Source organism: Octopus bimaculoides, chromosome 14 (genome assembly GCF_046866305.1).
Source record: "Octopus bimaculoides isolate indiv1 chromosome 14, ASM4686630v1, whole genome shotgun sequence".
Taxonomy (NCBI): Eukaryota; Metazoa; Mollusca; class Cephalopoda; order Octopoda; family Octopodidae; genus Octopus; species Octopus bimaculoides.
This window is the reverse complement of record NC_142941.1, coordinates 17,968,687-17,980,506: the sequence shown is the minus strand read 5'-3', so window position 1 is coordinate 17,980,506 and position 11,820 is coordinate 17,968,687. Positions and strand designations below refer to the sequence as shown.

General features: G+C 36.3%; 1 protein-coding gene across 3 annotated transcripts in view; it reads right to left on the bottom strand.

Moving 5' to 3' along the window:
- The window catches only part of LOC106883631 (exocyst complex component 6B), a 125,674-nt gene that overhangs the window by 2,129 nt on the left and 111,725 nt on the right, over positions 1 to 11,820 (bottom strand). For all 3 annotated transcript variants that reach the window (XM_052972708.2, XM_052972707.2, XM_052972710.2), the window contains exons 16-22: positions 10,427 to 10,506; positions 10,227 to 10,281; positions 8,920 to 8,992; positions 8,169 to 8,275; positions 4,579 to 4,720; positions 2,036 to 2,109; positions 776 to 888 (exon numbers count right to left, since the gene is read on the bottom strand). In XM_052972708.2, the coding sequence (XP_052828668.1) occupies positions 776 to 888; positions 2,036 to 2,109; positions 4,579 to 4,720; positions 8,169 to 8,275; positions 8,920 to 8,992; positions 10,227 to 10,281; positions 10,427 to 10,506 (644 nt within the window). The remainder of the gene's footprint in view (positions 1 to 775; positions 889 to 2,035; positions 2,110 to 4,578; positions 4,721 to 8,168; positions 8,276 to 8,919; positions 8,993 to 10,226; positions 10,282 to 10,426; positions 10,507 to 11,820) is intronic.

The window sequence follows — 11,820 nt, the reverse complement described above, 5'->3', positions numbered from 1 at the left end:
ATTCATAGTCTGATATAATAATAATATTTTGGAATACAAAAAATTCTTTCTTCAGATATTGCTAGGAATTGATCAAGTCACTGCTATAATCGGTTTTGTTGGAAAACCAATTATAGCAGTGACTCAATCAATTCCTAGTGATATCTGAAGGAATTTTTGTATTCTGAAATATTATTATTATTATATCAGACTATGGATAATTAAATTATAACAGTTATTATAGTCCACTCTGCATTGTTGTGCCATTCAAGACACGTTATATTTCACAAACAATACACAATGCTTCAAGCAAACTACAATATTCTCGTAATTGATATAAAGTTTGAAATACTGGACATTAAATGTTTGACAAGGAAATATTCAGGGGAAGGAAATTCTGAGTCAATTTTCATTATAACTTGAGTAGAGGAAATCAAATACTTTTGAATGCATGTGAAGAACTGGGAAGTTCTTAGCCATTAAAAAACATTAAAAGTTCAAATGTCTGAGAGGAATTTTACCCTATTAATTTCACTATGAACATCATTGCTATTTTTCTATTGGTTCGATCTCTGATTAGCATAAGAGTATTTTATTTCTAGACATGTACATAGTACAAGACTAAATTGAAATAAGGAACCTTTATTCCAAAAGGCTTATAGACATAATTATTCACTTAGCCACTAATACCTGTATATTATTTACTGTCAAATCATAGTTGTAAAGGAAAGTAATAGCATTTCAATAAAATTTTTAAAAAACCTAATAAAATATAGCAAAATAACAAGTCACTTACTTTTCTAAGAGTGATATAGCTACAACAGGTTTGACGCGAACATATTTACACTTTGGTTGACCATAATCAGCCAAATAAACAGACCAGTCCCAGTTCAGGAGCAGATCAAGAAGCTAGAAAATAGAGAAATAAACAAATTGCAAGATAAAGCTCACATATTGTGTGTGTGTGTGTGTGTGTGCATGTCTGTTTTTTGAGTGTACACACAAACCCTTATACCTGTTTCAAGGTGAATAATCAACAAGCAGAAAGAACTCAAAACAACTGGCAGAATTGGAGGTGATTTTTGTAGAAGATACAAAATTGTGCGGCTTAAATTTCCTTGAACAACAACTATCTGCATTCTAGTACTGTTATGCAGATTTGCATCCAAGTTGTCAGGCAAAACAAAAACGGCCATGACAGGCTAAATTGTGCTCTCTGAGAGAGCAGATAGCTGCTGTGCCATGAAATTTAAGTACATTTATCTATTTTAAGGGTTGTATAAAGATTATATATATAAAGAATAAAAAGTTTTGAATGGTACAACAATGCACTATAGAAAGAGAGGGGGGAGAGGAAGGGAGAGAGAGAAGGGAGGGAGGAAGAGAGAGAGAGAGAGCAACCAAGAATGAGGGCAGAAATAGGTGTGCTGCAGTAGAGGAGATATTAGTTTATTGATGATATTCAAGCAAGAAATATTACAACTTGTTGTTATTTATAGCCATTGGTGCGGGATGTAGTCTCTTGTTTGTGTCTGTTCATTGGTTTGTTTTTTTGAGCCTGATTGGAAAATGGACATTAAAGATGATGATGACGATGGTGATGAAGGCTGTTGTCTTTTGTACTTGATTGACTGTTGTTTTTGTTTCTTGACTGATTGATTTTTGTGACCTAATGTTGAATTTGTGATGAGGGGCATGTTCGTATTTTGTTTCTTTTGTTTTAGTTAATTGGGTTACTTATTTGATGAATTTATCTATTAATTTAATTAAGGCGTTTGATTTTTGATCAGTTTTATTGATTAGAAACGAGTGTATGTCATGTATTGTATTTCATAAATATTGATATTCCAAGTACAAACTAGGCTTGATGTTACTTATTTTTGGTGATCAGATAAGAATCTGTGTTTTCCCCATCATATGGCTGCAAACCCACACACACATTAACCTATATATGTAGAGTAAATAGAAGCACATATACAAACAATAATTGACAGTGACAAATTATCAACTGTAAAATATTGAAATAAATGTTCCAACAAGAAGCCAATGACCTTACCTGCCTGAGATCAGCAAAAGCCAACAGCAGCGTCCCGTCATTAAATCCAGACACTGGTTCTGATGCAGCAAATTCTGAAAGTACAATGAAACATATTTTAAAACATTTTATATATTAAAGCAGATGAATGCCAGAAAAGGTGAAGCATTGAAATAAATACCTTTCTTAAAATGTTTGTGTGGTTTAGGATGCTTGTATGTGTTTAATTTGTGTTTTACAGGGGACTAGGATCAGCCATTAACTAAGGCTTTAGTATTTTCCAGCTAAACAAGAAGTTTGGTTCTTGGGAGATAACTTAGCAATGTCAGATATGTGAAATAGCCTTAAGAGATCATCAGAAATTCCATGGGTTAGAATTTGTAGTAACTTTGAATGTATTATCTATGTGTTGTTCATACATATGATATAAAGAGAATATTGTAAAACTATTTTCTTAATATGTAAATCGTAATTGAAACATACTCGACTGGTCCCCGCACCAGTGGAGCACTAACAGCACTGTCGAGCGTGTTTCATTGCCAGAGCAGCTGTCTGGCTTCCGTGCTAGTGGCCCGTAAATAGCACCATTAAAGTGTAATCATTACCAGCGTTGCCTTCTAGCAATTGTACTGGTGGCACATTAGAAAATCATTTGAGCGAAGTCGTTGCCAGTGCCGCTGGACTGGCTCCTGTGCAGGTGGCACGTAAAAAACACCTTTTTGAGTGTGGCCGTTGCCAGTACCGTGTGACTGGCCCTCGTGCCGGTGGCACATAAAAGCACCCACTACACTCTCGGAGTGGTTGGCGTTAGGAAGGGCATCTAGGTGTAGAAACTCTGCCAGATCAGATTCGAGCCTGGTGCAGCCTTCTGGCTTGCCAGTCCTCAGTCAAATCGTCCAACTCATGCTAGCATGGAGGGCGGACGTTAAACGATGATGATGATGTACTGGTGGATTCTTTGTGAAGACCCTAAAATGGAGGATGTTTTCAAGATGAGAATTTATGGAACCAGAACAAGCCTGGCATAAAAGTATCCACATTGTCAGTAGAGTAGCTAAGTGCAGAAAACTGAAGAGTGAACATTGTGTGTGTGTGCGCGCGTGTGTATGTGTGTCTCTCTCTCTCTCTCTCACTCACTCACATTCATTGTGTGTGTATGGTTAAAACTAGCAGCAAGAAGGTCATTAATTGTCAGTAAGAGGAATGTTGAAGAAATAACTAAACCCCTAATGTACAGAGTTTTTGGGATATCAGGCAGAGAGAGAGATTTGTCATTGCACACTCCCAAGAAACTTCTGAACCAAAAGATGAATGGAACAACAGACAAATATCTGAGTAAGAATGCCTTCATGCTAAACATGGGTCAAGGTATTTACTAATGTCTGTAACAACTATATTTCTTTTACCATCATTAATTTCTATACAATGGATGCACTAGAGATGTAGTGGGATCAAAGGCAACTGGCACTCTGTCAGCTATGACGATGAGGGTTCCAGATGATCTGATCAACAGAACAACCTGCTCGTGAAATTAACTGCACAGGCATGTGTACCCTTAATGTAGTTCTCAGAGAGATTGAGCATGACACAGGGTGTAACAAGGTTGGCCCTTTGAAATACATGTACAACTCCATTTTGCCAGCCGAGTGGACTGAAACAATGTGAAATAAAAAAGCCTGCTCAAAGACACAATGTGCTGCCAGGAATCGAACTCGGTTGTGAGCCAAATAACCTAACCACTGAGCCATGTGCCTTCACAAGATCATAGACTAACTAACAAAAAAGTTAGCCTTTGTATGTGACAGGTGTATTAAGCACAAAGTACCCAGGAAACAAATGGTCTCAATTGCCCAGATAGCACTCTAGAAGTAGTCATTAGTTTCTACTACTTAGGTGACTCAGCAAAGGGGATGGGTGCTCCCAAAAAGGCATAGTAGCCAGAGTAAGAACAGGCTGGAAAAATATTCAGGGAGCTCTGCTGGTAACAAAAAGCCTTTCCATCAGAGTGAAGAGCAGATTTCTATGATGCTTAAGAAGGACATAGATGATGATGATGATGATGATGATGAATAGGTATGGTGACAAATAAGGATGTTTAATAAAAAAAGGTGTAAGCTCTGATTGATCAAACACACCTATGATAAAGGCATTGGAAAGTTGTTGGTTGTATCTAGTTTATCATTTGAGAAGGGTTGACAAGGGGCTGAGACTCCTGACAGTTTGCTGTACTTGAGAAGACACATCAAGCTAAGTAAGATCATGGTTGTCCTTGCATATAGGCATGTCCTCTGCATTCATCTTCAACTGAGCCTTCCTAATCTTGCAGGCTCATGGGTGCTGGTGCCGTGTAAAAAGCACCTGTACTGGTACCATGTAAAAGCACCCAGTACACTCTGTAAAGTGGTTGGTGTTAGGAAGGGCATCCAGCTGTAGAAACCATCCCAAAACAGACAAATGGAGCCTGGGTAGCTCCTATCAAACCATCCAATCTATGCCAGTATGGAAAAAGGATGATGATGATCTGAACAGTAAAATAAGTTTTCGAAAAACATATGGTTACTCACGTTCACACTGAATCAGGTCTAAATTAAATTGCTGTAAAGCACCCATTGTAACTTGTTTGACATCATTGTCCATCACAAAATCCATCAAGCTACAAGCTATATGCTTGCAAGCAGACATACATGCTGTTCTGGCAACCTTTTCCTGTAGAAAATATGGAAAAATACAAAATGGTTAACAAATAAAGATTTATATCACTTTGGTACAAGCAACAAATCTGTGAGGGAGGAGAACAGTTGATTGAATTGATCCTAGTATATAACTGGTACTATTTTATGAACCCCAGAGATGTAAGACAAAACTGACCTTAGTGATATTTTAGAGTATAGAAGGACAAAAAAAAAAAACAACAACTAAATACTGCAAGGCATTTAACTAGAAACTCCACTAATTCTGCTAATTAGTGGAGCAACTGATTTCTTTCTAATAAACAAAATCAACTGATTTGTGGTATAGTCAGTGGAACTAATCTCAGTTTAATTTAATGACAGCATATAATTCGATATTGAAGAGAGAGGAACAAAAACTAAATATTAAATTTTGACTGTTACTCTGTTTTGGTCATTTTCAGAAATGAAAGTCACCATACATGATAATTAATACCTTGTAACCCATAGGGACATAAAAGACACCACTGAAAACTACCCCTTCATGTAGTGATTCACAAAAGTATCGTACTGATGTGGTTTCTGGTTGTTTTATTCAGGCTCATAGGAGGATCTGTGGTCTGAACAGTCAGCTAAAATATTTATTTCCAGTTAGTGAAACAGGAACATTGATTGAGTTTAGTATGTTTGCTTGGGTCTCATTGAAGAATTGATGACAGTATTTGAGCCATCATACTGTTACATAAGAAAACCAAGCATACAGTCCATATCATAGCAAAAGCCATGTTTCTCACATGTCTATCTATGCATCACATGCTCAGATTATGTTGATTTTCAAATAATTCATTTATTCTTTTATCATTTAGTCAGAACGAAAGGCAATGTCCATAACACCACCACCTTGAGAACCAGGTGGTGGTGTTAGATTGGGTGACAGAATAAGTCTATGACTCACATAGCTATGATAGGAACTTAAAAGGTAAAAATGCAGAACAAATATTGTAAGGTATGTCTGCCAATTCACCACTCTGTATTGATGCCTTTTTATCTATATATATAAAAATGAGAATGTGTGTCTGTCTGTCTGTGTGAATCTCTAAAACTCGAGAACTACGCAACCAATTTCATTCAAATTTTACACATGCCTTACTTAGGGTTCCAGTTGTGTTTTAGTCAAAAAAAATTATTAACTTCTTGCAGAGTTCGAGCACACGGCAACATAATATCTCCTCCACTATTTAAGTATTACGTGTCAAAAGTGAAACAAAAACACTCATGTCAAATACTTTCACTTTAAAAATGAAACTATTCCACTAACTGAAACAATCACATTTCGATACTGTAGTGACAGATACTTTCACAGAGAGAGAAAGAGAGAAAGAGAGAGATGTATATGTATACATATACATGTATATGTACACCATTTCGATACTGTAATGACAGATACTTTCAGAGAGAGAGGAGAGAGAAAGAGAGAGAGAGAGAGAGAGAGAGAGAGAGAGAGATGTATATTTATACATATAGATGTACACGTATATGTATATATATAGATCTATACATACATGTATATGTATACATATGTGTAGATGTATATATATATATTGATGTACATGTAATATGTACACATATATACATATATACATGCATACAGATATCTATACATATATACACCCATCACACACACATACACATGCACACAAACACACACACACATGCACACAAACACACACATTAGTCATTTGTTTTCTTATCCAAAACTACGTCAAAAGTACTGAATGGATCTTTATGAAATTTGGAAATTATATTCTTTGCATAACGGCCATAACTCCCATGAAAATTCATATATTTTTGATGTTGATGAAATTTTAACCCGAACATAACAGATGAGCATTATTTAGAAAATGATGTCACACGTTATCGAGGCTACCATTCTTTCTGGATGTGCAAAAGGGGATGACGTCTTTATCCCAAGAATTCCTCTTATTCCATCAGGAGCAGACATTCCTTTTACATTCAGAAGACTACAATTCCCCCTTCGTGTGACTTTTGCCATGTCCATAAACAAATATCAGGGTCAAACACTGTCTGTAGCTGGTCTTCTCTTGGAAGAGCCCTGCTTCTGGCTGCTCAAGAGTGGGCAGCAACAAAAAACCTATTTGTATATGCTCCACAAGGGAAAACAAGGAACATAGTTTACAATGAGGTGTTATAATCACAACAGCAAGAAAGTATGTACATGATCACCTTCTTTTACGAAACTTCATTGACTTTCATATATTTATATTGATATACATATATATACATGTGTTTGGGTGCGTGTGTGTATATACATCTCTATATATAAAGATGATGCGTAGTCTAGACGGCGTTTTTAGATTTCATTATTCTCTTTAACCCGGGCAACGCCGGGTATTTCTGCTAGTTGACTATAAAAGGATAAAAGGGAACAATTGACCTCAGAGAGGTTTGAACTTAGAGAACAAAGTCTCAGAACAAATACTGCATGGCATTATGACTGACAATCTAAAAACTCAGCTAATTTGCTGCTTATAGAAATGAAATAGAAAACAGTGAACTTATTCAATTTATTCATTGAATTCACTTCTACAATGAAAGGAAAATGATTCTTTGGATTTCTCTTCAACAATCTGACACCAAGTTACTGAAGAAGAAAAAATGCAATTTTCCTCTAAGGCATACTTTAATTATGATGATAAAAAAGAGTCAAGGACAAAGTTTCAAGAGGAGTGCATTGTACCTTCTGATTCCAGTGTTCACACATGGACAATTATATGTTGCTATCAGCAGATCCAACAAACCTGAGTTATTTGCAGATCAAAGAAAATTAACAGAACAACCAGAAATATACTTCTTGATGGTGAATACAGGATATAGACTAGGAACATTGTTATGGAAGAAATCATCTAAGTAAATTATAGAATGCATATACTAAGTTTGCAGAATACGAAATAAAATAATTAAAAAATAAATACTTATTGTTTACCCTTTAGCATTCAGATTACTCTGTCAAATGTAAAGCTTATTTATGCATATTGTTTTGAATTAATTATGCATGATCTCATAGCTTCAAGACTTTGATGATGTGATGGTTTATTTTTAGAATGACATTGTAGGGTAGCTGTAAGAGGCTGGCTCTGGTTGTCTTGAACATAAAATAAGTAGAATATTTGGGTGTGATATTGATATGGCCAGTTTAAATGCTAAAAGAGTTAAATTTTGCCTTTTTGCCATCAGCAAAAGGGACGAGTTTAGAACTTCTAAACTTAACTGGAGCAGATGTTGTAAACCAATTTGTTAAGCTTTACTGACCTCTTGAATCAGTTGTGTGTGTGTGTGTGTGTGTGTGTGTGTGTGTGTGTGTGTGTGTGTGTGTGTGTGTGTGTGTGTGTACATTTGCATGAGTGAAGAGGGGGAGTGGGGGGAATTATAGAGAGAAAAACAAAACAAAAATCAAAATGACTTACTGGCAGGTTAGTGAATGACATAAATGTACTTTGTAAAAAAGCGATAAGATCCATGAGGTAGCCACTTGCATGACCTTTAGATTCCATTAACGCCCAGTCATAATTTGCTGAAACATGCAGAAGAAGACATTTGTTTAGAAACATGCAGGAGAAGATATTTGTTTGACACAAAACATTAACATTACCAGATTAATTGATTAATTTCATAATGTAATTATTATGAATATACGTTCAAATTCTAGTGATGTGAAAATATGTATTGGTGATAAAACAAAAGAATTATATCTGTCTCTCATGCCACCTTTGTTTTATTAATCATTGTTTAAAACAAATCTTTTAGAATAATATGAATAATTGTATAGGAAATTGTTAATAAAATATTTTTAGATTGATTTGTTATATAACTATTTAGAGACTTCATCCATTGCTTACTTTAACACTAATGTTTGTTGCAAGCATTCAGGCCAGCTGCAAAGATAACTTTTGCCCTTACACTTTAGAGTTTTGGTGGCCCCAAGGAGTGTGATGGCTGTTGCCCTTCCAAGCAGTTAATCTAGCTGCAATATCTCAAAATTCTGGAGGCAAGATTTCCTTTCCTTACAGTTGCTGAAAGTGTGTTACTGATTTGTTACCATAAATGTATCCAACTAGACTAAAGATTACAGTTCAAGCATCCCTCATTAACCACACACACACACACACACACATAAAAACACGCATGCACACATAAACACACACACAATATACATACCTAAATCTAAAAATTCGTCAATTTTCACATTAAGCTGTTTATATATATATTCTTCTGCTTCACTGCGTGCATCCTGAAGTAAAAAATTCACCATGTTAAAACTACAAACATGAACATTGTGTTCAATAAGAAAACAGATATAATATATTCAGAAAATGGCAGGTTATTGTAAACATCCAGTTTGCGGTTGCTGTAAAGTGATGAAACAAACCAAGTAGGGGATTTAGTTAAGAGTTATATCCCTTGGTACCGAGACATCGCTACTGAAGTTGGTAAGAGTTATCATGGGATTGCACCTAGAAGATTCCCCTCTGAGGCACAAGTCCAGGCAAGGTTGTTTGTGGAAGATCAGCAGTCACTCATGCATATCAGTCTCCCCTCTCAAAATTACCGATGTTGTCCAAGGGAAAAGCAAAGGCTGATACAGCTTGGCACCAGGTGAGGTCACAACCCATTTCTACAGCTGAGTAAACTGGAGCAACATGAAATAGTGTTTTATTCAAGAACACAACACACAGCCCAGTCCAGGAATCAAACTCATTACCTCATGATTGTGAGCCTGATGCTCTAATCAGTGAGCCATGTGCCTTCACATAACCTCTGTTTAGCTCTCCAAAAGGAGATTGAGTAAAAGTGGGGGTGGGGTCAAGAAAGAAAATCGGTATACATAGTGTTATTATCGTTGTTGTTGGCACTCCGTCGCTTACGACGTCGAGGGTTCCAGTTGAGCCGATCAACGGAACTGCCTGCTCATGAAATTAACGTGCAAGTGGCTGAGCACTCCACAGACACGTGTACCCTTAACGTAGTTCTCGGGGATATTCCGCGTGACACAGTGTGACAAGGCTGACCCTTTGAATTACAGGCACAACAGAAACAGGAAGTAAGAGTGAGAGAAAGTTGTGGTGGAAGAGTACAGCAGGGTTCACCACCATCCCCTGCCGGATCCTCATGGAGCTTTAGGTGTTTTCGCTCAATAAACACTCACAACGCCCGGTCTGGGAATCGAAACCGCGATCCTATGACCTCAAGTCCACTGCCCTAACCACTGGGCCATTGCGCCTCCACAGTGTTATTATCAACCTTGTTACATCACCCAAAACAGAATCTTTGGATTGTGTCAAAATTCCTGGCAATGAGTCAATTCTTTTCTGGTCCTAACTTAACTTTCAATAGGTCTTGTAGAGTAAAAGCAGAGTATTATTAATGTTATGAAGAATCATGAAAAATCTAATAATGCAAAGTATGGGAATCAACTTTATCAAACAATTAGAATGAAGTTTAAAAAGCCTTTAAGATGAACTCACCTTAAACATTGATGTACCATGTAGTTTAGCAACATGAATACTATCTTTCTCAGCACTAAAATTAGACAAATATAAGGGTTACTGTAGCAGTGTGCTGAGTTAATAAATGAATGAATTAATTAATTAAACATAAGGATAAAGACAACAACTGTGATTTATTTCAGCAAACAAACAGGTAAAAAGCAAAACCAGTTACTTACCCAGTTATATTGGAAATGTATTCTTCCAATGAACTACAGGATTTCTCTAAGTTATTCATATTAATGGAAATTTGGATGAGCTGAAAAAGAGGAAAGGCTTTTACAATGGGTGTGTATGTGTGGGGGGATGTACTGAAGGATCTCCATGAGTTTTGATAAGGTGGGTTCAGTGGTTTGACCAACAGCATTACCTACTCATGCATTCCCCAGGCTCTACCCATGTTATGTTATTATGATAACATAATAATCAGGAATCAGTGTGACTGTGACAATGCTGTAGCTTTTGTATTACAAGTACAAACTATCTGACAGATTTCTATACAGTTTTCATCTTCCCAATTTCCCTCACAAGTTGTGGGTCAACCCAAGGTTAAAGAAAATGATATTTGCCCAAGATATAATGCAGTGAGATTGTACATGGCATGAAGCAAATTTTTTTTTAAGTCACCAATCTCAGATAAAGTCACGCTTGGACAAATACGAATTGGTTGTTTATAACTTGCAAATATTAAAGTAAGAAACATTTTTATAGATATATTATTTTGACAAATGATACAACCCAAAATATTAAAGATGTTCTCTTTTTTTGAATCACTTTGAGATGCTTAGTTAGATGCAAGAAAGAGGTCTTTTTTGTTTTGGAAATGACAGAAACTGAGCTTCTAGCGGTCATGAGAAAACTGCCAGCTAAGTTGTACTATCACATAAAAAGAAAAGAAGAAAGAGGTTTTTTTGAAAAGATTCATTCAATGAAACTAAAGGATAAATATTCATCTCATGCAGTGTGGTGCAATAAACAGTCAATTAGTTGCTCTTTAGAGCTACGTATTAATGTGTGATCAGCTTGACTGACTTTTCACGACATGTACGGGTTGCCCACAGTTAGGCAAATTAGAAGCAAGTAGGCTAAAGTGTTCTGCTCAGAACCCAGTAAAATACTTGTTGAATATTAGAAATCACATTCAATGAGTTGGTAGCCCAAAGAATGTTGCCCTTCTCCGTCTGTGTTTCACCATCTCCTTGGTGAATAGGCAAATGCAATACAAAACTAGTAAGAGACAAATTAAAAGACAAGCTGTTTGTGTTTGGTGATTGAAAGGTTAATTAGCTGTCCTTCATTTAACCTTTGGTCTGGAACATTTGATTTCAAATAGTTGTATGCCATTGTAGGTAGCTCTTCACCATATCTCCCAGTGTGCAGGAAGTCTCTTGAGTTCCTTGGCAGGAATCATACAGGCAGTGAGGATGCACTTCAAGTGGTCTTTCCAACACTTTTTAAGACCAATATGTTGATGAGAGTCCTCTGTTAGCTCACAAAAGAACACTGTATTTGGCAGACAGCATTTCCTCACATGGATTACGTCCACAGTTCAAAGGAGAATATATTTTGTAAT